General features: G+C 37.1%; 4 protein-coding genes across 13 annotated transcripts in view; 2 read left to right on the top strand and 2 right to left on the bottom strand.

Moving 5' to 3' along the window:
• LOC124185634 (short neuropeptide F) overlaps positions 1–9740 on the bottom strand; it is a 13988-nt gene extending 4248 nt beyond the window's left edge. The window contains exons 1-2 of the mRNA XM_046576570.1: positions 9614–9740; positions 1165–1263 (exon numbers count right to left, since the gene is read on the bottom strand). Coding sequence (XP_046432526.1) covers positions 1165–1255 — 91 coding nt within the window. The 5' untranslated portion in view covers positions 1256–1263; positions 9614–9740. The remainder of the gene's footprint in view (positions 1–1164; positions 1264–9613) is intronic.
• Positions 6039–22551, top strand: LOC124185487. Of its 7 annotated transcripts, none has more exons than XM_046576352.1 (14): positions 18376–18511; positions 18767–18841; positions 18974–19235; positions 19301–19445; positions 19535–19731; positions 19798–19904; positions 19983–20204; positions 20276–20482; positions 20566–20874; positions 20946–21044; positions 21121–21500; positions 21652–21769; positions 21820–21996; positions 22082–22551. In XM_046576352.1, the coding sequence occupies exons 2-14, from the start codon at positions 18767–18769 to the stop codon at positions 22277–22279; spliced, it is 2496 nt and encodes an 831-aa protein (XP_046432308.1). In that variant the 5' UTR covers positions 18376–18511; the 3' UTR covers positions 22280–22551. The 7 variants fall into 7 exon arrangements, 6 of the variants coding, with proteins under 6 accessions (XP_046432287.1, XP_046432308.1, XP_046432299.1 ...); XM_046576343.1 differs by having other exon boundaries at positions 19532–19731; XM_046576331.1 differs by lacking the exon at positions 18376–18511 and adding an exon at positions 6039–6463 and having other exon boundaries at positions 19532–19904.
• LOC124185630 (frataxin homolog, mitochondrial) lies at positions 17385–18523 on the top strand. Its single transcript, XM_046576557.1, has 3 exons — positions 17385–17712; positions 17931–18051; positions 18134–18523. Exons 1-3 carry the CDS (start codon positions 17471–17473, stop codon positions 18416–18418), a joined length of 648 nt encoding a protein of 215 aa, XP_046432513.1. The 5' UTR covers positions 17385–17470; the 3' UTR covers positions 18419–18523.
• On the bottom strand, positions 20716–27341 carry LOC124185596 (probable phosphoserine aminotransferase). 4 transcript variants are annotated; one of them, XR_006871419.1, is made up of 10 exons: positions 27082–27341; positions 25814–25944; positions 23898–24013; positions 23640–23801; positions 23453–23547; positions 23171–23340; positions 22739–22999; positions 22519–22646; positions 21516–21757; positions 20716–21431 (listed from the first exon to the last, which is right to left on the bottom strand). XR_006871419.1 is itself a non-coding variant. In XM_046576508.1 (9 exons), the coding sequence occupies exons 1-8, from the start codon at positions 27154–27156 to the stop codon at positions 22532–22534; spliced, it is 1125 nt and encodes a 374-aa protein (XP_046432464.1). In that variant the 5' UTR covers positions 27157–27341; the 3' UTR covers positions 20716–21757; positions 22519–22531. The 4 variants fall into 4 exon arrangements, 3 of the variants coding, with proteins under 3 accessions (XP_046432464.1, XP_046432454.1, XP_046432444.1); XM_046576508.1 differs by having other exon boundaries at positions 20716–21757; XM_046576498.1 differs by lacking the exons at positions 20716–21431; positions 21516–21757 and adding an exon at positions 22073–22211.

The following is a 27341-nucleotide window of genomic DNA, read 5'->3' as shown; positions in this document are numbered from 1 at the left end:
TCAGATCAAATATCCTTCAGCTTCGAGATCGTTTTTACTATAATATAGAAAAAAAAAAATTCCAAGTTTAAGTGAAAAATATAAACTTGCTTCCAAACGTACAAGCCTACAGGTTTTTATAGCCTGGACAAAAAAACTTTTCTCACATCTAGAATCTAGACGCGAATATATCTCCTACCGCAGGAGCAGATCCTTGCAAAACAGAGAGCGATCCTTCCAACGAGTTGAACAATTCCAGTCGTAATTATAATACTTGAAACTCAGTAGGTATACCAGGCACTCAGCCGTGGTGCTAATTTTGCTTATTATACCTGTTAGCCAAGGCTCGTCGCGTCGCAAACCCTAATATTATAATGTATGAAACACCCAGACGACTTGAGAGGTAAAGAGAGAGAGAGAGAGAGTTAACGTTGGTGCATCGACGTTGCCTAAAGTTAACTCTGCGGGACGCGGTTGAAAAGGACATCAGCACAGTGGTATATAAGGGCAACCGAAACGATTAATGAAATGGCCGCTGGGGAATTCGCTGCCCTGCGTGCAAAGCGATTGCTGGTGATGAAATTTCGTGCAGGGCTGCTGGAGGAAGACGAATTTCATGAGAAATAGATTGATGGAACTAGATGATAACGAAGAAGAAAGACCTTCCATGTGCATGAGGGGAATATGCAATAATTAGTTATCGAAAGTTTTCACCCCCGACAAAAAATAAATGTGAAAAACGGGACGTGAACGTTGAACTAACTTTTTTGTCGATTAAAAAGAAAGAAGAAAAAAAAAAAAAGGTATCGTTTTTCGAAAAAATATATATAACAATGTTCAAAATTCCCCTTTTAATATTCAGCGATGAGAAAAAGAGGGCTTTGGAATTAATGAACAAGATCCTTATCGGTATGAGAATTTTTTTCGGGTATCATATTGTATTATATACACGTGAAATAAATATTCTAATTAAGTAGTATATAACGGCCCTGGTGATAAAAACGGAAAAAAGCTAATGTAAATTTGATCGGGAATAAACGAAGGAAAGTCGATAAGAAAAAATAAAAAAGAAAACCCGTTACACTGTGGTAAAAAAAAAAAAGAAAAAAGAAAAAAAACTGAGTGAGGAAAAAAAGAGGAAAAAATGGTATTATGGGAAGAATCGAAGCGTATGGGTCAGCTTACCGTCGTAATCGGCGTATTCGGCTGTATGAACATCCGAGGCGATAACAACGACGAGTAACATCGCGGCAACGTAGCTTTTGGGGGCTGTCATAATTGGCACTGTAATTGAATGAAGAAACGGAGAATTGTTAACAGGAAATTGAGACAGCGGGTCGTGGGACCTGAAATAATGTTTAATTAAACTTGGGTCAAGAACACATTGTATATAAATTATTATAAAACGATAATAGGGTTGGGAAAAGAATTATATACAACCTCGAATCTTTCTCGGACTTCACCCGCACATTTTCACACGCGTTTACGATTTTCCCTACGGCCGCAGCGTACGGCTCGTTATCTTTAAAAATCGATCAGGGATATTATACGTAACAGTCGGGATTTTAGCCGTCATACGTTCACAGATTGTCGATGTTCCGTACGTGTTGTGCAAATTTTGCAGATATTTTATGGTGTATTCATAGGCATAAGGTGCGTAGGACACTCGTTTATATGAACATAAGTGAATTTATCAATTGACCCGATGATGAACGAGGTGCTAACGCGTATAACGATTGCGAATAATGGCCCAAGTTGGTATATAACGGGTGTCAAATTGCACTGATTGAAATTTGTATCCTTAATATATTTTAATATTCGTATCTGTTTTATTATTGATGAATTTATAAGAAAATTTGCGTGGACGCAAATAACTGTATTTACAGTGTAGTTGTTAGCGTGTTTCAGAAAAAAGTAATTTACGATTTGCCACCCTGGCACCCCCTACAAATATCGTTTACATTAAAAAAAAGATTCTGTGATAAGATGAGCGTTCTAAGTTACGTGGAAGATGACGCTCGTTTGGTTTTTCACTTTTTTCACACATTTTTTTAAAATTGTGAAGAAACACGTTGTAACAATTTAATTCTTACTTCTTCCCCTAGATCTATATTAAAGCTAAAGATCACGATCTAAAACACAACGATATGTCATCCAGGAAACTTGTTCTCCTAAATTAAAAGTTCATATTGAATTATAAATATTTTATGAGATTGAATTAATAATGAAAAATTCGTCAGATCCACTGCTCGAACATCAACTGGAGACTTGATATTACAAGTCTGGGTCTTCTTAGTGACCTAAATTTATATTAAGATTGATGTGAGCAATAAGAGAAAAATTTTTATTCACGATACTTCACAAATTTAAGAAAATGTACAAAAGTAAAAAATCAACTGATCGCGATCTTCCATGTAACGTAAAACACTCATCTAATCACAGAACCTGTCTGTTAGCCTGACCATACTTTTTAGGCGGTACCATGATGGAAAATTGCAAACTATTTTGTTCTGAAACGCTCAGGTAATTATAATTGTCATTACCGTAAATTTTCTACTTGATATTACAACATTAAATATGTTCGTCCAGTTTGCTATATTGTTAACAGTCAAGTAAGACCTCAAAACCAATTAATCGCTGCACAAGAATATATTTGTGAGTAGTTAAGTAAAAGTGACCGCGTGATATAAAAAAGAATAAACTGTATTATTCAATTTCTCTTCGTATACACGAATTGCAGAGTCATATTTTTCGGTTATGATAAAGGATTGAAGTAATTTGTAAGGTCTGAATAGTATATCCGTTGCAACTAGAAATTTCTCTTGACGTATGCGAATCCGCGTTGCTAGTGACTATTATTGTATACTCGGCTTCTCTGAGATTGATAATCTAATTCCTCTTACCTATTCTGGGTCTGAAGTCAGTCAGTCAAAGGAGAATTTCTGGCGGTATAATAACCTAGATTCGCGCGTGATTATGCCTACGGAGATATTTCACGGGGAGGTTGGAGGAGTGAAAGTTCACCGACATACCCAATTCTGACAAATCTTGGAAAATCAAAATCAGTCCTTGTACACGTGTTTAGACGCAACTGATTCTGTAAAAAAAGAACCTTTCAAATTGAACTGATCCAACAGTGCTGCAAAAAGCATTTTACACATCAAAATGTCTCTCACTACAGAATTTGACAGAATTGAAAAATTTCACATTCTCTTAAATTGAGCGGAAAAAGAACGATGAGAAAAAAATTCAAAGACACGTGTAATGATAATAATAATAATCATGATAATAAAAAAAATAATAATATTCAAAAACGTATGTTATACACCGTATATTTATGCGGACAGTCGTACGAGTTTGAAAAATTGGAGAGAAAATTTTCAAAGCATACGAGATTATACGTTCAGTGGAAAAAAAGCTTGTAATTTTTATGTCGCGAATCCTTTTGAACTCGAAACGAATTCTTTCAACGAAATTACACCTCGTGCATATAGTATACGTATCGTCGTGAACCAGATGAGCTGTGGTTAAAAACTGTAGCGATTCAAAAAACACTCGTTCCATTGGTTCTTATATTATAGATATACGCTTAATGGTACACATAGCATATAGATTGGAACGAAAGGGTTCGAAGCAAATTGCATTAGGTATGTGAGTACACACGACACACACACACGCGCTCATACGTATATATTATTATACAAATGAAGACGTACGTGACAGCTGCATGATAAAGAAGAAGAAAAAAAAAAAGAAAAACGTGGCTAGCTCATATTTCGCGTATACGTATACATATACATGTATAACATTTCTTACGCCTAGGCTAGATTCGAAGTTCCATTAGGCAGGTAAATATTATCGCCCTGTAAACCCAATTTCCGTTCACGCGCGAGTAATGTTATTTGAAGAATAATAAGAACGTCTACATTGCACGGCAGAACGGCTTATTTACCTACCGGAAATTACTCTTCCGCCATTCTCGATGCGGTACGTACGTACACGTATAGGTGCCTATAGGTACCTGATAATAGTAAAAGGACTCTTTGAAATCACGTTACACCGCGAATCTATTGTAATCGTACAAGAATGTGATCAAAATAAAAAAAAAAAAAAATCTGGTACATTGTACCCGCTTCGTTGGAACAGTGATAAAAACATTTTTATCCTTCTCTCGCCAAATTCTATAAACTGCGACTTCGATCCCCGAATGATCGCTAAATATATCATACCTATTTACGACAGCGGTAAATATTACAAGCAAATGTGTGGCCCAACGCATACATTATTATTCAATAACACAGGGTTCCACTTTGGCTTAGCGACGGTCCCTTTGGCCCGATATACGGGTGAATAAAAAAAAAAGTACCTACAATATTTTATTTTACAGCCTAATAGTGCAGACCGTCCGTTACACGCTTTCGGCCTTTAGCGAATTTTAGGACCATGAATACTTTGCGTTATGGGTATAACTGCCGAACTGTATTAGCGAAAACTGTGCCGGGCCGTTACTATTTATTCCTGATCGCAAATCTCCATCCGCCCCTTCACACGCACAGACCGTACAACTGATGGGATGGGTATACATTTGCGAATGATAAAACGTGACGTTTGTGCCAAGGGGCCCGTTACACCGGCACAACACATCCAACCAGTCGTAAAATAATGACGAACAGAACCTGACGTGGCAGAGTTGACGTTTTGAATTTCCTGACTTCTCCAGTTTTTTCAAACACAATGTTGTATTCCTCCGGACACCTTGTGTATCCATAAAAGATAAAATAACGCACAGGAAAATTGAACGCTGTGTTAAAAATTGTGCAAGTTTTTTATTATAAGCTGAATCACGCGTGTATAATACATATACACATATACTAATTATTATGCAGGTATGTTCGGTACTTGGTTAAAATTATATAATATATAATAGACATTTTCATAATTTTTTTCTATGTTAAATAGAAAATCCCGGCCTATTCAAAGTTCTTCAGATTTTCAGATAGATTGACATGGAAAGTATTCCGAATGTTGTTCAATTCACGTGGAATTGTAATCCCTCTCGTCGTGTATGCGTAAGAAAAATTTGATTGATTTACTGGCGAGGAGGTTCGTATCTTCTAGTTTTCTTATTTGTTTTTTTTTTTTTTTTCTTCATGTGATAAGTTTCCAATTATTGAACCGCATTTTCACGAAACTTCGTACACGATACGTAGAGGATTGATGGCCCCTTCATGAATCTTCTTTGACAGGAGTTTGTTTTCAATGAATATAATTATTATAGTGTAACGAAACGGGGTGGAGAAGAATTTTCTTCAATTTTCAAACAGCACTGATTGCTTTTTTCTTTCTTACTTTTTACGGCAATGGCGTGAAGAAGTTGAACAAATGAATGAGACCCGAATTAAACAAAGGAGAAGCTAATAATTGTTTGCGATTAATCTCCCTGAATACGTATAAAATTGCACACACGATATTAATAGCCAGGTACAAGCTTCACCTATTTTCTCGAAAACCTGCACGTTCAATATTAATCAAATGATAGGAATCTGAGGCCACGGTTTTTATTACCGACGCGTGCATAATACATGGGGGCATTACACACAGACCGGTAGAAAAATGAGTGTAAATTTTCAAGCATATCGGAGTGTTGCCATCATCGAGCGGAGACGCGTATATATATATATATATATATATACCAACATAGATAAGAATATGCGGCACCGATCAATCGATAGACACGCACAACGCGTTTGCTAATGAGAAATCTAACGGGAATTGGAAGAAGGATGAGGAAAAAAGGTACAAGAAGAAATCATTTTAATCAACGCCTTTACATTCTCATCTACTTTAATTAATTTTATAACGCGTGTACGGTTGCTAGGTATCCTGTGTTTCTACGTTCAATTTTTATTTTCTTCTCGTCGTTACTTCCACTCTTCCGTCGCACTAATATCCGCTACGAACTGAAACGGAAAAACTACGCGTGCTTAATTTAAAATTTATACGCTCGCAAGGAACGAAACGATGAAATATGTGAAAAAGTTTCTTAAACAACGCGTCGAATTTATTTTCTTTTCAATAACATAATCCGATAATTAACATCAGCGGGATATATTATTATGTATCATTATACAACTTTGCACGCGAAGAAGACGGTGTGTAATACCTCCGGCATGTCTGTGTGCATGTATTAATTCACGCCTCACAGCGACTGCTCGACGAGTCTTTCCACCTTCTAAAATACGACGAAAATAGGTTAACCGTCGCTTTCAACCAACCTTCGGACGAGCCGCAAATTTTCCGTCCCCCTTAACAAACCGAACTCTGTTCCAATCTTCGTCCAAAGATCTCCCAACGCCGGCTAAGCAGGCAATCGCCGGAGATTCATCCCGGATATGAAAAGACGCTCGACAAGTAGTAACAGCGTTTCTCAGGCCAGACACGTCCATGCATACGTACGACTGGATTCAATGGGGCGCGTACGCAGGTAAGCCTTACGTGTGTCGACACGCGTACGATGTATCAAGCAAATGTTAAACGTATGCATTCGCGAAATTAAGTTTGGAGAGAAATTTAGATCCAAGAATCGGACAGTGTGATAGAAAATGTTAAAGGTTATAAAGTTCCAAAGGAGAGAAGAAACAAGCAGCGTTTGATTCGTTCGTTAGCTACAGTTTCCTTAATTTCCAAAGAAGAAAACAATAACAAAATTTACAATAAAATTAAACAAACTTTTGCTACACGGTTGATTGAGCTTCTTTTGCGAAATTAATGCATAACTAATTGAATCGGTGAATTACTTGCTGACGAGGTTTCTATTGCTCTCTTCTATCTTTTTCAACTTTTCGTTTGTTTTATTTTTATTTTTGTTCCCCCCACCCCCCCGACCCCCGGGTTTTTTTTCCCTTTTTGTCTTTCTACTTTGCGAAAGGTATTAGACTCAAAAGACATTCGCGGAATGAGACCCCTGGGATTCTTCCTTTCATACTCTGCAGGTTCGTTATCGTGCAGAAACACCCTCTTGTATATACCTACGTACCTATATATATATGTATATATCTGATACGCGTTTCGAACCGTGAAGTCTTTCAATCAGGGAATTTATACACCGTGTTTGTATGCATGTACACGTACCGCGGAGATTTTACGTATATGTATACTTTGAACGTACGTATTACACTCGCAACTCTTTGGGCATTTGCATCCGTACCAATCGGTGGATCAAAGCGTGGGACTAATTGAAACGCAGTTAGATTACTTGTATAATTACTTTCTTCACCATTTTCTTCCATTTCGTTTCTCTTTTTCCTCTGGTACATTCTCTTTCTAATGCAGGGGGAAAAAATGTCACACGCACCCGGAAACACATATATATATATATGAATAAATCACATATAATTACATACATATTTTCCATCCAAAAATTATACTAGATCCTCGGATATTATGTCGGGTTAATACGCAGGCTGAATTTACAAATTTACGCTTATACATGTGCATACATATAAGTATTTACAACTGTTCAAAAGATAATGCATTGAAATATTCAAAACTATGAGACCGTGCCTAAGTACACCTAAGCTCGTTCGGCATTAGCAAATAAACCCCGATGAATTCGAATACCGCTGGCTAATCCTCGTGTAACTTTGTTTCTCGGCTCCCGGCGAACAACACATTTGAAAATTGCCTCGCGGTTTACGGTTATTGTTTCAGTCGATTGTCATTCGTATTTGTTAATTCTGCGACGTTACTGCAATGCTTAAAAAGAATGGCGTGTAATATAACATACAATAACTCATATGTATACATGCTGTGAATATATTAGAATTTTGTTTGAATTGTAAAAATTTTTCATTTCAGCCCCCCCCCCCCTCCTGTTATTATACGTACAACAAACTTCCGTATCATTTTGTCCCGTTACATTTTCCGCACGAACCTTTCATCGTTAGTCACGTCTGAGTTTGTCACGTGATAAAATTCCGAAACTCGAGTGGAATAAATAAATACGGCACCGTAAAACTCGCGTTATTATCATTATAAATAATAATAATAATTATTATTATCGTCATTCTTATCGTTGTACTTTATGCAGAATATATAATTATGAATTTTTTTCACTTTCTTTTCTTTCGTTATTATCACGCTGAGCGTAATAATGATATTACCTGGCGTGCGTTAAAGTATACGCTGTACAACGACGTTATATACATAGGTACGATGTACGATACATACATTGCTATGAAAATTCATTGAGACGAAGCGTTAAAACGTGTATATCAAGTTTCATATCGGTACGTATAGTACCGAAAGGTGAACCTGTTGTAAAAAATTAAAGCGAGCCGGAAATTATGAGCGAACCAACTTCCCTTACCCTTAGAAAAAAACAAAAAAACCTCGTGCAACTTACGGAGGTTTCAATGCTGCATACAGTGTGTAAATAGTTAGAACAAGAGCCCCTGACCTCAGGATTCGATGGTATATTTCAGCGCACGATCATTCAATCTGAATCATGTTCAGTATCGAACGATATGCGAGAGAGAAACTGAGATAAAGAGAGAGGAAAAAGAAGAAACGGAAGAAAGTATGAAAAAAAGTTAACCCTGCCAAGGTCGACGCTGAATAATTAATCTCGAGTATTAAAAATTAACCAAGGATCCGCTTAAATAATTTGTACATCATGTTTCGTTCTCCTCGTTGTTTTCACCGGGTTTTTTTCCCTATTTATTTTCCTTCTCCTATTCTTTTTCAGCGACAGTGAAATTAGCCACTTTCATTTCGCCTCTGCAACGTGAACGGCAAGAAAATAAGAGCGTTTGAAAAAAAAAAAAGACCTCGGCACTTTAATTTTTACCGTTGTTTTCCTTTTACCGCCCATCCTCATCTCTCGGCCCACTTGCTGATAATATGATAATTAATCAGACAAGCATTTTTCGGACGGTAATGTCACCGTGAAATTTTAATCATCCGAAGTCGAGTCGACGACGCTGAAAATTTCCGAAACTATCAAAGGTGAATTGAAACCGCGTCAGCGTATAAATTAGTCGTTTCATCGCTGTGACGAAATTTACGATCGAACGCGTACCATATTTAACCGAAAATTAAATCTCGGCTGTAGTTTACATGCCTATTAATATTTCATCGCGATTTCAGCTCATCCCTATTCCCGTCGATCGTACGCGTAATTATTTCAAATGTGCAGCGTGTATTCCGCGAACTTCACCCAAACCGCAAGCTCGCCTCTTCTCTCTTGTAGCATATAATTTGATTATAATCTCGTTATTCGCGGTTCGACCCGACGCAGCGTTGTTATACGTTTGACAAATTTCCTCCCTGTATCTTCGACACATCGATGCTTTATAAACATAAAGATTCAACTGCGAAGGGTATAAATTTCACGATTTATTATAAATTTGACAACAACGAAGATAAATTCAACGCATTTTTCTTCGTCATTCTTTGTGAAAAAGAAAACGTGAAAGAATTTTAAAAAAAAACAAGAAAATACAAGAAAAATCTCACCGCATATCGAATCATACAACGTAATAAAAATCTCGGTGGTATTTTTTGACGCGACGAAGAAATTCGTAAATTGTATAAATATATACTGGCAAAAAACTTAGCGAATGGTTAGTATTACCTGACTGCAATAATTTGCAACCGGGATTTATAAGGTCCTTCAACTTCTCGACGGATGTCAGCTGGATCTGGGGGTTGCACACAGTCACCGGGATGGTATTATTATGAACTGTGGCGAAGGCTCGGCTCCCTTTATATAAATAGGAGGCAGACGGCTTAGGGGATGAGGGCGCACAGGTGGCTGTTGGACGCACGTTTTCGCTACGCGCACGCGTTCTTCTCCTCGGCAAACTCAAATCTCGAGCCCTGCGAGCACCGAAGATACGCTAAATTTCCGCACAAAAATCTGGCACCACCGTAACAAACGTTTTTCTTAATAAACGTTCGAAGTTTAATCGAATTCGTTAATTTACATGTGAACGATTTTATTTACAAATTTTATGCATCGGAAATTTTGTCCAGAGCGTTCAATTATGTACAAAACTATGTATCTCTCATAATTTTCGGTATATTTGTCAACGAATTGTAAAATTTCAAAAATCAAAAAAAGTTGTTCCCAATTTTTTTTCGGTAAGATACTTCCATCACAAAGTGAACTATCTTAGAGTTGATATAGAGCGCTCAGATTTTTAGAGAATTATTTTTTTTTTATCAATTTTAAGGCGTTTAAACCCCTGAGAGCATAAAAATTCAAAAACGAGCCTATTAAGGACCACCCTAATATATACATATAATAAGCTGTGAATCGAAATACTGGAATACATTTTTTACCTCCCGCGGATTTCGTCAAAAAGTTCGAGTCAACGAGTGCTGAATTTTTATTGAGTAAGAAAAAGAAGAGAAATTGTTTGAGTTATGGTAGGGATAGTTTGAATTTCTTTTTTTCCTCTTATTCCATTTTCGCGATGTCAACAGAAACGAAAAAAGTACTTAGGTGAAATTAGTCGCAAGCATGGGTGCGCTTTTAGCCTGATTAGTGCAGAATTTTGTTTTTCTGGTTAATGAATAAATAAACGGTATCCTCGAGTTTCTCTTTGTTCGTGTGCGGTCTTTCATATTACGTATTACATGTAAAAGTAAATCAATTGTAATGTGAAACGGGGAGTACCGTATTTTATACATATACGTGGATTAATTTTGCATAATTGAACGAAATAAACGACGACCTAAAAAAGCCAAGCTTTGTAGTTTGTGAGTGAATATTAGCTCCACCGTGGAAAGTTGATTCCAGTATTTTGGGAAAATTTTAAATTGGTAAATCGAAAAAAACGTTTCAGCTGGCACCTTCGAATCCATTCTACTTTTCAAAATGTACGATTATTCAACAGTTGAAAGAAAATCTGCAAAAAATTTAATATTTATCCCTCGAGCTATCATCAACTATATATTATGTTTTAAGGAAAATTGAACTTGGAATGTGAAGTTCAGACACAGGTTATGAGTACACATGAATAAGAAAAAATCAGACATTTGAGACAAGGTTTTGGATTGATTTCGCCAGGCAAATGTGTATAAATTTATATTAGAGTGTTGATAAAAAAAAAAATTTACTATTTTCCACCGTGGCTCCCTCTAAAAAGATTGTTTAGGTTAAAAGAAAGATTCTGTGAAAGGATGAGCGTTTTACGTTATGGGGAAGATCGCGCTCATTTGTTTCTTCACTTTTATTCACATTTTTTTGGAATTCTGAAGAAACACGTTATAGCACTTCAATCCTTACTTCTTCCCCTAGATTTATATTCAAGATAAAGAACACGATCTATAACACAACGATATGTCATCCAGCAATCTTGTTCTCCTAAATTAAAAGTTCATATTGAATTACAAATATTTGATGAGATTGAATTAATAATGAAAAATTCGTCAGATCCACTGCTCAAACATCAACTGGAGACTTGATATTACAAGTCTGGGTCTTCTCAGTGACGTAAATTTATATTATGATTGATGTGAGCAATAAAAGAAAAAATTTTGGTTCACGATACTTCATAAATTTAAAAACATGTATAAAAGTAATAAAATCGACTGATCGCGATCTTCCACATAACGTAAAACTCTCATCTTTTGCCAGAACCTTTCACTCAACCTAAATAATCGTTTCAGGAGCTACCATGATGGAAAATCGCAAATTATTTTTGTCCGAATCACCCTAATATATATATAATACGAATAATCGGGAAATAATTTGCCGGCGTAAAACCGTGTTTGGACAATATAAATAACCTCCACTCGACTCGCTGGCCCTAGTTATCCCTAATGCTCCTATAAACATCCGTATATGCGTTACACCTATAATGGATGTAGGTACGAGAGTCGAGAGTCGAGAGTCGAGAGTCGAGTGACGGCTGACGGCTGTGTTAATTGCCATATAACACGTATATCATTGGATTGGATAAATATAGACAAAGAGTTAATGACGGTGCGCGTCATACATATTGAGTTATACATTACGACCGTATATAATACGCGTACGTAATTGTTTGCCCGCGGTTTAAAGCAATTTCTTAATTAACCAAATGATATGTATTACGTATTACAGGATATAAATAATTATGCGCGGAGGGAGGATGAAAGGGAAAAGAATTAGGTCCTCCCAATTAATTATTACTCACAACGAAAAAACAAAGAATAGAACGTACGATTCGACCATACGTAAGTCTATTCACTGCCTGATTTTTTTTTACTAATTTCTTTTCGCCGAATTTCGTTCGGTTTTTATACTTCCATTAATATCTTAACGAGTTTCCGTGCTGATAAGACGAAAGATGAAAAGCATGCGGAAACTCGAGAACGTACCTTGCGATATCAGAGTAATCCATACGTGATCGTTTGATGAGGAAAGTTGTACATACGTCAATATGTAATAAATAACGTCGAAGAGTATGATGGATGCCAGGGTAAAAGTTTACGTATAAGTTACAGAGTGTAAGGAGGGAAATAACGAATTTTATATACCCTTGATAATTCGCCAAGAGAATTATGTGACTTGAGTATATATGGGGAATTCCACGCAAACCCGACCAATGTCCAACCCTCACAATTTCTGATTTTGTTTAAAAAAAATCTTCTACAATAGTCCCAACGTTGAAACAGTCCCTTGAATTTTTCCAGATTTTTTATACAACTGCTCAATTATTTATAAATATTTGAAATGATTTTGAAAGGAAACTTTTTTAAAAATCTCAATAAACTCAATGAAACTCTATTTTCTATTCCAAACATTTCAAGACTGGACCCATGATGGGCCAATTTTTTTCCATTTTTTTCCATCTTTCGTACCTTCTATTTTTTTGGTCAACTAAAACATTGTTTGGACGGTCTGAGAATTCCCAAAAAATTCTCAAAACTTCTGTTTTTCTCTTAGAACATTTCTAGACCGATTCCACCATATAAAATCTGAAAAAATTCAAGATACTGTTTCAGCGTTGGGACATTTGCAGAAAATTCTTTTTCAACAAAATCAAAACTGATTAGGATCATACGTTGGTTGGGTTCGCATGGAATACCCCATATACATACACCGTACAGACCGTATGAGTAACGTCGCAACTTCGTTTGTAATGAACGGCAATAACAATGCCGCGACGTCAGAGACGCGTGATTATAATTAACACGGGTCACGGTAGATTGCATTGCATAGATGCATAACGTCGCCTAGCCGGACTCCAGAATTAGGAAGAAGGCAAGTCGCCTTAATTGGGGTGTCGAGGATTCAGGGTGTTCGTGACTATTTGATGAGCTGCGTGACTCCGAGCCCTGCATGGTCAAGACGTACGCCGCGATTGCACGAAAGTTTAAACATTCACGAGCTGTATCATGCTGTATTAGGCGGGTCGAATAGCGTTAGTACCGCGCCTTTAATTGCCTCCAATCGGATGATTGGACCCAGCGTATAGAGGGATGGACGTGCATTCACCCGGCGGAAATGACGAACGATTGTTTTCTTCCTTAAGTTGTGAAATGCTGTTGATCCGCTCGACGAGTATAATTAAAAATGATTAAAAAAAAATATCGGTCACGTTGTCAAATAGCAATCGAAACACGGACACACCTTTGACGATATCTGCATTCGTTTATCAAATTCTGACGTAAATTCGACGGATCGGAACGAAGGTTGAATCGATAATCGTGCCACGGCTGTTTGTTCATCGCCTATTCGTGGATATTTCGCCCCATACAGAGATCGAAAAAAAAAAATATCCCAATAGGTGCACTAAAATTTTTGGGTTCATTTAACCATTTTTTGTTGTATGACTAACAATAAGTGAAAAAAAAGTATTAAATTCAATAACAGAAATGTGACAAATGATGCAAATATAAACTGGATCCACTGGGACATTATGTTCGGTTAAATTTTTTTCCACCAGTGATACTCGATTGCAGCAAAAGGATATTATCGCTGATTTGCAAAGTCTGATCTTTCCTTTGGCAAACATTTTCCCTGCACTTTCTTAAGTCAATATCTTCTAGGCAGCGCGGTTCGTTTTCTATGTATCGAACTGTTTACCGTCTCGTTGTTGAATTGTGATCACAGCACTCAATCTCTTCTGATCAATTCTCACAGAACTAATACTACGATACTGATGCCGACAAATCAACTGCAACGCCATTATACGTTAATAAAAGAGGGAAAAAGAAAAAAAAAAAAAATTGAAAAACTGGAATAAATTTGAAGAAAATTTCACTCCTTTTTTAATTTCGAACGACAAAATCGTCGCTACACTATGAAAAAAATATCGGTATAGAGACTTTTTTATAGGATACAATATGACGTCAATTTAACACTGACTGGTGCTAAATTTCAAAACAAACGGACAAAAATACTATTTTACAATTTCCACAACGGCAATTTTTAACAACAATTTTTTGTTCTACTCATGTACGTGATGGGGACTTTTTTTCCTCTCAGCGATTATTACTTACGAGCAAGGGACGAGGGATCGGAGTTATGGATTCTGCATAAATTGTGCTCGGCACGCCCTCGCAGATATAAAAACATACGTTAAATTGCACCGTGTGGAGGAGAATTGATCAGTATACGGGATTTTGCGGGTACATATAACTCCATGCGTTGTAAAGTTTTGCACACATGCCGCGAAGCGTCGAGAGCTGGACGTGCAAGCAGGAACTACGACGGATTATCCGCACGAGCCTTGTACGAAGAAAAAATCAGATTAACACTAATCAGCGATCAACCGGGCGTATCAGTCACCCTGTTCGAGTGTTTAACGAATAGCTTAAGCCATATATTAAAGGATTAGGTGAAACTGAACCGACAACATTATCACCGTGTCCGCTGTTGCTGCAGGTCTCTATACCTAGTGTTTTCTCTAATTCCTTATCGTTTATCTGCAGGACGACGTATTAATATGTTTCGTAACTGTGCAGATATTTCAGCCTCGGAAAACCCGAGGAATCCTGTTCCGCTCGTTGTGAATTAACAAACGTATGAAAATTTATCGGTATAACAGACACTTGTAATTCTCTTTTGCTTGCGAAGCGGAGGATCGACTAATTGCTAATGTATTCCATCAGCCACGCGGATAATTGAAGACGAGGTATATAATATTATACATTCTCAATCACAGCTACTTGTATTTTCATTCGAAGATTATACAAACGGAATACTTTTTCATGGTATTGCCTTTGTTATTATATCATTAAATCGTCGCGAACGTCGACGAGGGTTGAATGAAGGGGGGGGGGGGGGGGGATAAAAGTAAAGGCGCGCAAGGGATGGTTTTATATAAGCCAATTTTGCGGAGGTTTCAGGATCGGCATTTGAAAAGGGTATATTCGCATTATATTGTTACGACATATCCGTACTGACACATATTGTTGATACGTTAAACGAGATGACCGGGACGATCGTAACGCACAATTCAGCTTTTGCGTTGAGAGAGAGAGAGGGGTGATTAGCTTATTATTTCTGAAAATTGATAATTACATTTCAATCGCAGTTTAATTACTGCGGCAATATTACCGACTAACTATTCCTGACGCCTAACAATGATCTGAACACGAAGATGAAAGTGAAATGTTGACTTGCACTGAACGCAGATCGACAGGATGTATGCAAATTATGAGAGTTTGCCGTCTTTCGATCGATTTCTTGCTCTCGCGTGCGTGTTTGAAAAAATCACCCTTTCATCCCATACCCATGCTAAAATGGCCGAATCCTGATTTATAATTATTTAGTCGATACGAAAGGACAGATGTTTACACTTTTGCGTAACGATGCGGAACATCAATTAAACGCCACATGGGTTGTCAGAAACGTGCAAGGAACAAAAAAGTGATGGAAATATTAATTCACCCGCGGAATGAAACGTGACACGCCGATCAGTTGATGGAATGAAAGTATTTGCGAACTCATTTCGGCAATATATAAGCTGCGCAGATATTATGTTGATAAGCCAGACATAATTGCGAACTGTGTCCCACCGAATAACGCGCTGGTCTCTAAAATCAATCATTTACTCGATGCTTGCGTTACGTTTATACATTTACCATACCGGACAAAGAAAATCGTCAAAATTTTCCCCCGCATATGCGTGCACGTATGAGCTTTGATAATAACGATGTGTTGGTATAGATGGTACTTGAAATTCAGAGCCGTGCAAGAACTTGCACGGTGCCTAGTTGAATAATAACTGATCTCGCTAATTTCGGGTCAAAGTTCGAGCGAGGGACGGAAAGCACAAAGTCAGAATTTACCGTCAGGGTGTGAGAATTTCAGCATAATTGCCACAGATTTTCACACAATGGATTCAAGTTCGCCTACAAAGAACCGATGGGTTTGTTATGTATGCCAGTAGAATTTCGCAAAATTGTGCGATAATGCATCACGCGTCGAAAACTCTGATCCTTTATGCGTATAAAGTTATACATGCAAGATCACATATCGCGAGTGGGGTGAAAAATTATTTAGTACGTATATAACGCAGATGCGTGGGTGAGATATTACGAGATTTTTTGTCAGACGAATGTGTGAAAAATGGAAGAAAAAGATACTATTGCAGAAATTTGCGATTCAGCGAAAGCGTAATTGCGTGATTTCAATTTTCAGATTGTTATTGATGAACTGAGTAAACGAAATTGTGAAATATCGATGTTAACGGTATTCGGCAGAAAATCTCCGGAACCTTCGTCTTTAAAAATGTATAGGGATTAAATTTTTACCGTAACAACAGCACAGCGGTTTTCGCTCGATTATACCTCCTGGTTTACAATAGCCGTATATCCGCGTTATATTATCCATACAATCGGACCACCGGTCGAATGCTCTGAAAGAATAATGGACATGTTTTTTGCCGCCATAGTGTAACGTTAAAGAACACGGATGAGGCTATATATCCGACTTTGACATAATGAATTGATAAACGAAACTACAAATTGCGGTGGAACCGTTATTCCAGGATTTTTAACTATAAATGATATTAGTTGGGGAATTCAATCGAATCACACTGGGAAAAATCATTTATATCTTTCTTATCTTATATTCTGCACAATATTCAATTTGGAACCTATCGAAAAATGGCTGTATGGGACAACGATAGCTATAACATGCATAATCTCACAAAGTAATTGTGCTTACTCTTCGAATATATATTAACGTTTTTCAGCGTTGAGTTGTAAATGTCACAAAGTCAGGTACCCCGATTGGGGAAGAGCCCTCGTATCCGTTTTTACATAATGATGCCATTCACGAAATTCAAATCAAATCGTTGATGAATTCGGCAGTTCTTTAATCCTGGATGCAGTGTTACCATTTTAGTTACCGTCTGTAGATAAAACAGAGATCGCATAATCCGTGAACGATATTATGATTATCACTTATTATGACTTGAATTTACAGACGACGCAACGTCCGAAAGACTTGTTTGATCAATAAAACGAAAATCAGGTCAAATTTACAATGATATCGCGAATAGTGAGAAGCAAACCAATTCACAAGACACTAATCAAGACTGCATCAAATATTACGCATCGTACATGTGCAAGAGAGGTTTCAAATTTTCAAAAGAGTTTTCACTCATTTGAAGGTTATGTGAAACAAAGTGTTGGAAGATATTCTAGTCTTCGATACAAGACTTTGGGACTGATATCCACTAACGCTCATTATTCCTCGCAAACACCTCCAACGTACGAACCTGAATTGTAAGTTGAACCTACAATTTTTTTTCCAAAAATATTACAACACTTCTTTAATTCTAATAAGTTAAATCTAGGCATCATACTTTATTTACCACATATAATTTATCGAGACAGCCAATCGACGTTCGATTAAATCTTATGGTACCCCTCTTCGCAACACTAATTAACAATTTATGTCTACAATATGTACCGTTGGGGCCTTAGAATCGTAACTATTATAGGGAACTCAATTCTGTGCAGTTTGATAAGATAAGCAGCGACACATTGGAATCGCTTACGGAGTACTTCGATGAACTGATAGAAAAGGCGGGTCATTTGGAAGATGCCGACGTTTCATACGGAGTGAGTTCCGTCTCTTGATATTTTTAGCTCCAAGTGAGCAGGCATTTTTATTCGATTGTTTAAGTAAGTTCAAATTTTTCAGGACGGTGTGCTGACTGTGAAATTTGGAAAGAAGGACGGGACCTATGTCATAAATCGCCAAACTCCCAATAAACAGATTTGGCTATCCTCTCCGAAGTCTGGACCGAAACGATATGATTTCGTTGATGGAAAATGGGTGTATAAGCACGACGGAAAAACCTTGCACGATCTCCTAAACAAGGAAATACCAGCAATTATAAGAAACCAGGCATCATTCGACCGATGTTCTTATAGCGGGAAAGAACAATATTCTGATAAAGGCTTACCCAGTTCTATTCCTGACTAATCTTCATCCTTGCACTTCTGGGAAATAGCAATTTTCAGTGTGAATCTTATTTGTATACACATCGTTCAAATCGATATTTATATTGCAATAAACGTACGTTGCCTGGCTGTATACTTTTAAATTACTTTTCCACACATATGTTAATTTGTTTTCATGTAAATTTACAAAAAGATGAGCGAGTAAAAGAGTATAACACAAGTTGATAGTTCTTTTTTTCACTGCACGCATTTTCAGAGTAACAATTTCCATGTCTACACTTTTAAATTCACTGCACGTCAACTCTCACTGACCTAAAATTTTCAAACAATACAATTATCTGATTCCAATACCTCGACTATTGTATTGCAGATGGAGATTATGGAAGATGGAAATTTAGTAGATAGAGTTCGAATATTGCTCCAAAGAGACATGAAATACTATCAGGTAATAAACAGGAATAATTTTGACCTTATATCGTTGTCAGTATCAGAAAGTAGAAGGATTACTTGATGTATTCAATGATTAAGAATTATTGACCAGACCCTTTCAGGAAGTAATTAAAAAATTGTGTGTCAGGAAAAGCAGATGGTGTTGAGTGAACCTATATGCGTAGGGATAAGTGGTGGAAAACTGGACTTTCCAAGACACGCTTCCTTTGCGTCAACTAAGATTGTCGCATGGTGGGAAGCAGAATTTACTACAACATTTAAAGAGTCATCTGGACTCAGTTTTACATCTAAAGAACACACGGAAGCAGCTGATTGCACGGAAGTAGTCAAGCATTCAGAGCCGTCCGAGTTTGTTGCCATGATAGTTGACACATCGGAACAACTTTTAGGTGACTCCCGCATAATTTATTCATCTGGTTTTCGACGAAGCAACAATTTTTTCTATACATTGCAGAACACCTGCACACCTTGACTCAGGAAGCTTTAGATCATGCTGATTTAACTGTCCTAACGGCTACGTTGGGGGCCGCAGCTCTAGTACGAAATTGTTTATGGAATTACAACAAAAAAGTAAAAACAGTGGTTTCAGCACAGGCATGGTAAAATTAACTTAACACGAAAATATTTCAGAGTAAATTAATCGAAACCGTCTTGAGTTATTGGATCTATTTTCTTTAATTTGTAGCAGCAAACTACACAAATGGTTCAAATCATATCAAGAAATGGCCGAAGCACTGGCTGAGAGACTACTCGATCTACATTGCCGACTGATTTCATTGTATATTTTAACCGAAGCCAATTCCCTCGACTGGCAATCCAATCAGCCATTCTTTGAAAAAGAACGCTGTTCTTATGTGATTCAAATGTGGTGGCTGTATATGCAAGGTACACATAATACTCAGCAGAACGCCAGAGTCCTTGTGATGACTTTCAGCATATCCATTATTTTAGGCACAAAAGAAGACTTGTGGAACACAGTTCCTCCAAAAATGGCGCAGCGCGTTTTTTCAGGAATGTTGGACGAGTCCCTGACTATCCTTACCGTCCGCTTTGTTCACGTAATAATAAAAATTTCTCTTAAATTATAACTCTATCTTCCATTCAAGTAGACAAGAACATCCAATTACGCTATTTAGGGTCGTCCCAGTCTTGCTCGCTGTCAACAATTTTGGGCAGATGTTTTCAACGTTTTGTGTTGCACGGCAAACTTGTCGCTAGCCACATTTGTCAATGCAAATGAAATGGTCGGGTTCAATGTGACCAGATTGTCAATCATTTCAAGAGATATACATGCAAAGTGCGGAGAATTGCTAGTTTCTCTGTTACTAAGAGGAACGCCATTAAACATACTATATCAGGTATAAATTAGAAACACATTGCAAAACTATTCCTGAACCTAACGAATTTCAAAATCCTTATGCTGATCCAGGTTCTTCGCAATGGTTTAGAAAACTTGAACATATTGTTGCCACGTCGAGGGCCTGCCCCATGGCTCATCATGAGTAGCCCACATCTACTGCCACCTTCATCGGAAAATATTGATAATTTAAAACAACTAGCTGATGGCCCTTCGATAGCGCTTGAGATAAAAATACTCAGAGCACAACCGCAGCCTGATTGGGGTCAGTTGATGAAGGTAACACTAAAGCCTGTGATTCCATACATCGTTACTGCACTCTACAGTATGACTTTGACAAAAGCGAGACCTCTGTTTTGCAGATCTTACTGATGCGGGAACATAAAATATCAGCGCTTCTATTTCAAGAATTTGTGAAACAGAGCAATGGCTATAAATCTGATGACAGTTTTACCAGAAAAGAAAAGAGCAAAGTTGATGCAAAAGAACAGGAGGGTTGCGGAGGTTTTTTGTGCTCAGGACAAACCTGCTCTCGCCCTGCTTGTAGTCCAGCTTTGTGGGCTTACAGCCTTACCTATATCTCAATAATTGCAGACATGGATGCAATGATTGTCATTATTCCAGCACTGCTACAAGATTCTGACTGGTCCAACTGCTTAGACAGACATCAGGTAATGTTTGTAAAGAATTGACCGATAGTATGCTGCTCACAGTTAATCAGTAATTTCTCGGGACATTCAAGGTTTGGAATCAAATCAGACCGCCATGGCTACACGCTCTTATTACACCTCTGTATCCCATCATGGTACCCATTGTCACAACTCTGCTGGACGCAATCAAGGTAAGTGTGCTATGCATGATTTACCCATCTGAAGTGCCTCATCGTTACCTAAACCATACACTATTACACTTGATAGACAGGAGCTAGTATTTACCAAACAATGTCACTGGCCCTCGCCTGCTTCAGCGAATTGTACATTTGCACACCGGCAGGCTTACTGCGTACAGCTTCGAGGATAAACAATAATATTCCTGCGAACTGCCACCCCATAGGTGGTTCAGTCCTTCTCCAAATCATGTGCGCTGCTCTGTACACTAATTTCTCAAAAGTGAGAGCTGACCCCAGTACTAATTCTACGGCATCTACTTCGTCGAACGAACCTCAGTTGGTTGCTGGTCTTGATCGTAATGATACTGTTTCCTTGGCGATTGCTTTAGGTGAAGCTATCTGCAGCATCGATGAAGATGATAAACATACACTGCAAATAAGTTCACTTCTCAGTTCAATCAACGAGAGGTAAAATTAACTCACATCTGTTCGATATCAGCATCAAGCTGTTGAATTATCAAATCATAACACTGGTACTTTCATTTTTTTTTTTTTTGTTGCGTTAACCCTCAGTCAACTGATCATTTTGGTACAACATTATTCTCTCTTTCATCTCCAGGCTAGAATCTGATGATCTAAGATGGCCTGGGATAGATCCTGAAGGTATGCCATATGTTGTGGCCCAAGCTTACGCCGATGAGCTATTACTCACTTCTGAAGGCCGGCTTGCCATAAAGGTAAAATTTCAACAAAGGTAAAGTATCATGATTAATATCACAATTTGCAGGTGATACATGAATACGTGGTCCATGGCTCTGATTGGATATTAAATTGTTTGGGAATTGAAGAAACGTCGACAATGACTGAGGCTCCAAAGTATATTCCAAATTCACCTGGAAAACCGCCAGCACCAAAGCCTCTCTTACACATGATGTTTCATATTGGAAGTAAACCATTTGACCAGGTATATACGCGTTTTTTGACTTTGTCATTGGGTGTTCTTTTCTTAGTATTACAGAACTTAATGTTGTAACCAATTTTGCTTCCAGCTCTTGGTTGATTATATGCAGGCTGATTGGTTGCGAGTTTTAAAAATACCTCAGGCTATTACTATCGAGCGTCTTCGCAGTCAGATTTTAAAGCGACCTGAGTTTAAAGATACTGCTAACCTTCCACAATCTGACAAAGAAATTATAGAAGCTCTGAAACTGTTATGCAGCACTAGAAAATCTAGCCACCTAATTTAACGATTAATATTAAACTGGTATAGTGAAGATAGAGACTGTAGTTTATAGAATTCGTTTGCAAAATTGCACTGAATTGGAAATATAAACTATATCACAAGAAAACTTTCACAAGCGAAGAGATTATTTACATTTCGTAAGTTTAATTTTCGTTATGAAAAACTTCCAAAAAATCACAGATATAATTTATAACATAAAATAATATATTTTGCGAATGAATTTATGTAATCGTGAGATCATACCTAATCCTTTTTTTTAGTCTTTCTGTTTGCGATGTAGACGGTAAAAATAATTCATGTAGGTTATTAATGCTTGGACATCTTCCATAGTCACTGCGTTGTACAATGAGGCACGTATACCACCAACGGATCTGCGATAAACAAATTGTAACGCAGTTCGTTAATTCTCAGTAGACGTTCCCTGTTGCTTAGTTTTTCTCAATTTTGTCCGATGAAGACTAACCTGTGACCCTTGAGCTGAAGCATTCCACGAGCTGAAGCCCCAGTTAAGAAAGTATTTTCCAAGTCTTCGTCATCGCCACCAATTCTAAATGGAATATTCATTCGGCTACGAGCATCACGTCTTATCGGGCAGTGATAAAATCCATTTGAGTTATCGATCACATCATATATAGCTTTGCTCTTTGCTATCGCCAGTTTCTCCATGCCTTCGACTCCACCGTTTTCCTTAATCCAGTCGAAAACTCGACCCACAACGTATATTCTGTAATAAATACTCGGAATTTATGACCTAGATTCTGACTCACAGTTGTCGGAGAAATATTTTTCAACACATGACAAAAGAAATGAAATTATAATACATCGGGATCTCATCACCCTTTCTTTATTGAACTGCAAGGAGATGCGATCGCTTGTTTACACTATGAATACTAACTGGAATGTTGGTGGTGTATTATGGACAGAATTATCCGTTGCCATGATAGAGAAGTCCAATACTGATGGGCAGATTGATTTAGGATGTCCAAGCACGTCATCGCGGACTATGACAAGAGTAACACCTGCTGGTCCGATGTTCTTCTGAGCACCAGCAAATATGACTGCAAACTTTAATGAGAAGATTGAATTTAACTTAATATACTAATAATGTTAACGCTATGGAAAAGTTTTCAGCAATTTTCGTAGCATTAGTTCATTTGAATTCCCTATTTTTTTTCACCTTTGAAATGTCAATCGGACGGGACAACATATTTGAGGACATATCAGCTACCAAAGGAACATCCCCAACTTCAGGGACGTAGTTAAACTCGATGCCTGGATAACAGGAATAAAGAATTATCTATATGAAGTTTGTAAGTGCCTGAAATTTGATGGAGAAAAGTAAAGTCCATAAAATTTTTTATTACCATGAACCGTTTCGTTGGCACAGTAATAAACGTAAGAAGCTTTTGGATTCAAATTCCAAGTTGATGGATCGGGGATATCTGTGTACTTGTTGACCTTGGGAAGTACCAAGTTCACTTTAGCATATTTTGCTGCTTCTTTGGCTGCCTTAGCAGACCACGAACCTGAAATTAAGGTTGTAGGATATATATTATCCTGGTGCTCGTCTTCAGAATGTTTTTTTGCACCTCGCAATCAGTTTTGAAACACAGATAATTTACCAGTAACAATATAGTCAGCTGTTCCCGCTTCGTTTAGTAGATTCAAAGGCACAGCTGCGAACATACCAGTTCCACCTCCTTGAAGAAATAAGACCTTGTAGTTATCCGGAATTTTTCTGTGAAAATAAGTTCCATTCATGTAAAATCAATTGTGCATTATCAATAAGATATTATCAAAAGTTCCAACAAAAATCTGTGTATTCATGCAATGTTTCAGCAATTGAGTTGACAGTTATCAGTTTATCTCCTGCATTGATGATTTTGTGATGACCGAGTTCAACATTGGTTTAGAGGAGTCATTTTTAATAAACTCAAAGATTATCAGGCAAAGGTAATTCATGCTTGTAAATTTGGCATAATCTAATTTCATTCATGAAAGTATCAGGTGACTGCCACATAAATAGAAACGCGAGTTATCACTTCACAAAAGTTGTAATCAAATCAAAGATTATCAAAGAAAGGTAATTCTCGCTGTAAATTTCATCCAATTTATCTCCATTAATGAATGTGTTGGCTAATTGCCACACAACTTAAAAAGCGAATTATCTTTTCAACAAGACCATATGAATTTTGGTTGCACTATTTATCTAATAACTGATAACCTTATTGATATTGACTACAGGCTAGACAGGAAATGTGAATAATGAAATTTAAAAAAAAATTTTGAAACTGGTGAAATGTAGCTCTGACTATTATCCTCATAACCGAGATAACCAAGTATGTAAAAAATCTATTCCACTTGCTATAATTCTTGTTTTCTTCCCGAATTCTTGTGAATAATTTTTCCGCAACAAATAATTGTTATGTTATTCAATAGCGTAGCAAGGATTGCTTGCTTTTGGCAAATAATTCATTTTAATTTTAATAAAAATACTTTGCAAGCATTACTGTAATTTTGATGCAAAATGTGCAAGCGTTATTCAGGAAAGTTTTCAAACTTCCATCACTTCTTGTCTGAAATTCGTTATGTCGTACCATCAACTCTCATTTGGTATCTCTAATTCAGATGTTTTATCATTAATTTACCAAATCATGAATAATGTGAGTGTCTCAATAAAAGCCATGTTGATATAGATAAAGTATTTAAGCCTTGCGTGATCAACGAATCCAGTTTTGGCTGGTACTTAATGTGACTTCTGATTGCAGCTGGTGATATAAATGATATCTACGCGATAAGTTTTACTAACTAAAAGTTTGTTTTTTACATCTATGATAATGAAATCAAATAAGATGAGTCAACGAGTTTTGTTCGTAAATTTCAATGACTGAACAAACAATTGAGCAGTGTATACAGCTGCTTATCTGTGTACGAATGTTAAAAAATAAGCTTGTTTGTCAATAACCGAATTAAAGGTGAATTAAAATATTTGAGAAATAAAAATTTTTGTTGTGGAAAGTTGGAGTTGCGTTAAACTTGAGGCAGATAGCGCAGCTTCTGTACAAATATGTTATTCTACGATATTTATATTCCAGCTATTTTCATCTTGTTTCGCAATTACAGTTGTGTTGTTCGATTTCGAAAAACCATATTTACACATTACGTCTGCATTATACGCTGATGTACATCAACAATATTATTAAATGTGTTTTTACAATAAAATAATGCACCGCGAATGACGCTAACTGCAGACTTGGAGAAAAGCTACGACTTTCAATTGGCAGTTAACAAGGTTGAATTGAAAATGTTAACTAACCAGTTAAGTCCATTAGAGGAACTCACGTTGTGCGTTTGAAAATTTATACTTAAATAATAGCAGCGGCCATAAGTGAATAAAATCTTTGTATGTATAGTGATATTAGTATTTATTTAAATTTATTTATTTCATAAATCTATCAGGAAAATTGAAACTTCTCCAAAAAAGTGCAAATGGCAAACAATTCCAATTCTCATATCAAAGAATTTTTTTGCTACTTACAAGAGATCCCGTACGCTTGCTTGAGCGTCTTCAATGATTTTCTTGAAATCACCTGACCTATGGCTGAGCTCGAGAACGCTGATTTTAGTGTTGGCATAGCTAAGGAGTTCGTCTTGCACGTCTTTCAGTACCTATAAAGAAATGCAGATTCATAGAGACTTACATGATTATTTCTACCATTCCTCGGCAGTAATGGCAACTAAGTTTAATGCCACTGATATAAATTGTTGGCAACGCTGGATGGTATCAGGTTATTTTCTGTTGCATGAATTTTAATCATACAGCCTTTGACTTATATAATCATGTAATACTGTTCAACACAAGATTTGAATAAAACATAACGTCAGCTATTCAAAGAACTGGTTTCACTTATTTGCATCAAACATTGACCCAGCTTGATTTAGTTATACACATAATCGAAAACTCAAGGTAAAAAGCTGGAACCCAAAAATTGAAAGTTGAGCTTGAAGTTGATATGATGTTATGATTATTTCTTCATTGCATTGAAAAAGTAAATAAAGGCACACGTCGCATTGGTGTTCAAAATATGCCAGACAAAAAACTGGAAAATAAGAAAAAACGTGATCGTTTATTCTATTGGGAATTGTGCTTTGATTGTTCCACTCAGATGAATTACAATACTATTTCAAACTCTGACCAGCTCGCTACGCACAGCTTGCATATCGAGTTTCTCTTGATGCATATAACATACGTACGTATAATGTATAATTATTTATTACTTATTACTATCGCTTAGCTTGCTGACCGCCTACGTAAGTTTTGTTTTCTTATTTCATTTTTCTTCATGATCCAACAGATTGTAGATTGAGAAGTAAATATCCGAGCACTGATACCATCATGGATTATTTACGACAAATAAAAACAAACATAAACTGTAATACTCTATGCGTATGAATTACGTGAATATGACTTTCATACATACATATACGTATACTTATCTTCCGAATGTCGCAACAAGCCCGTTAGGCAATCACATTTTCAGACGGTAAATCAACGTCAGCGGCAATCCCAATTGATTGAAAATTCGCATCGTATTAGTACAATTGTACGTACAGATTCACCGAGCAAAACAAAATTGTCTTTGGTAATAAATATTATATTCTAAATTACACATAGTCCACCGTTAAAATTCGCTCTTCCGTCGGTACCGAATAACTATTCCGAAGAGGCGAAAAAGAGTCTTGCAAATCTCTCTAAACCCAAACAATATCACGACCCTCTGTTCGCAAGAATTGAATAAATGGTACCTTTCGCGGAAGTTTTCCTGGGCCTGCGCCGAAGTTGATGACACCAGAGGAGGAGTTATTCGCCGTGTCCGTCATCGTTGGCTGTTGTGCTGTGGATGAGCCTCGTAAACTGACAATGCCTGGTCTCGACTACCGCTCAACACGCTTGCACAAATGATACGGAAGAGGTAAAAAAAAAGAGGTTTAAATTCGCGCAAGCTGCCAGACCGACTTCGATACGGAATATAAAACGCGATTAGCTCATCAAAGTATTTCGCAGG

The sequence above is a fragment of the Neodiprion fabricii genome, chromosome 1 (assembly GCF_021155785.1).
Source record: "Neodiprion fabricii isolate iyNeoFabr1 chromosome 1, iyNeoFabr1.1, whole genome shotgun sequence".
Classification (NCBI taxonomy): domain Eukaryota; kingdom Metazoa; phylum Arthropoda; class Insecta; order Hymenoptera; family Diprionidae; genus Neodiprion; species Neodiprion fabricii.
The sequence above is the reverse complement of the archived record's forward strand: the minus strand, read 5'-3'. Positions and strand labels throughout refer to the sequence as shown.

Coding starts and splice junctions, on each gene's coding strand:
- LOC124185630 (XM_046576557.1), top strand. CDS start 17,471: ATGATATCGCGAATAGTGAGAAGCAAACCAATTCACAAGACACTAATC. Junction 17,713..17,930: donor CCAACGTACGAACCTGAATT/GTAAGTTGAACC, acceptor TAACTATTATAG/GGAACTCAATTCTGTGCAGT. Junction 18,052..18,133: donor ATGCCGACGTTTCATACGGA/GTGAGTTCCGTC, acceptor CAAATTTTTCAG/GACGGTGTGCTGACTGTGAA.
- LOC124185487 (XM_046576331.1), top strand. CDS start 18,767: ATGGAGATTATGGAAGATGGAAATTTAGTAGATAGAGTTCGAATATTG. Junction 20,205..20,275: donor CATTAAACATACTATATCAG/GTATAAATTAGA, acceptor ATGCTGATCCAG/GTTCTTCGCAATGGTTTAGA. Junction 21,997..22,081: donor GAAGTAAACCATTTGACCAG/GTATATACGCGT, acceptor TTTTGCTTCCAG/CTCTTGGTTGATTATATGCA.
- LOC124185596 (XM_046576508.1), bottom strand. CDS start 27,156: ATGACGGACACGGCGAATAACTCCTCCTCTGGTGTCATCAACTTCGGC. Junction 23,000..23,170: donor AATACACCACCAACATTCCA/GTTAGTATTCAT, acceptor TATTTATTACAG/AATATACGTTGTGGGTCGAG. Junction 22,647..22,738: donor CTTCAGCTCAAGGGTCACAG/GTTAGTCTTCAT, acceptor TGTTTATCGCAG/ATCCGTTGGTGGTATACGTG.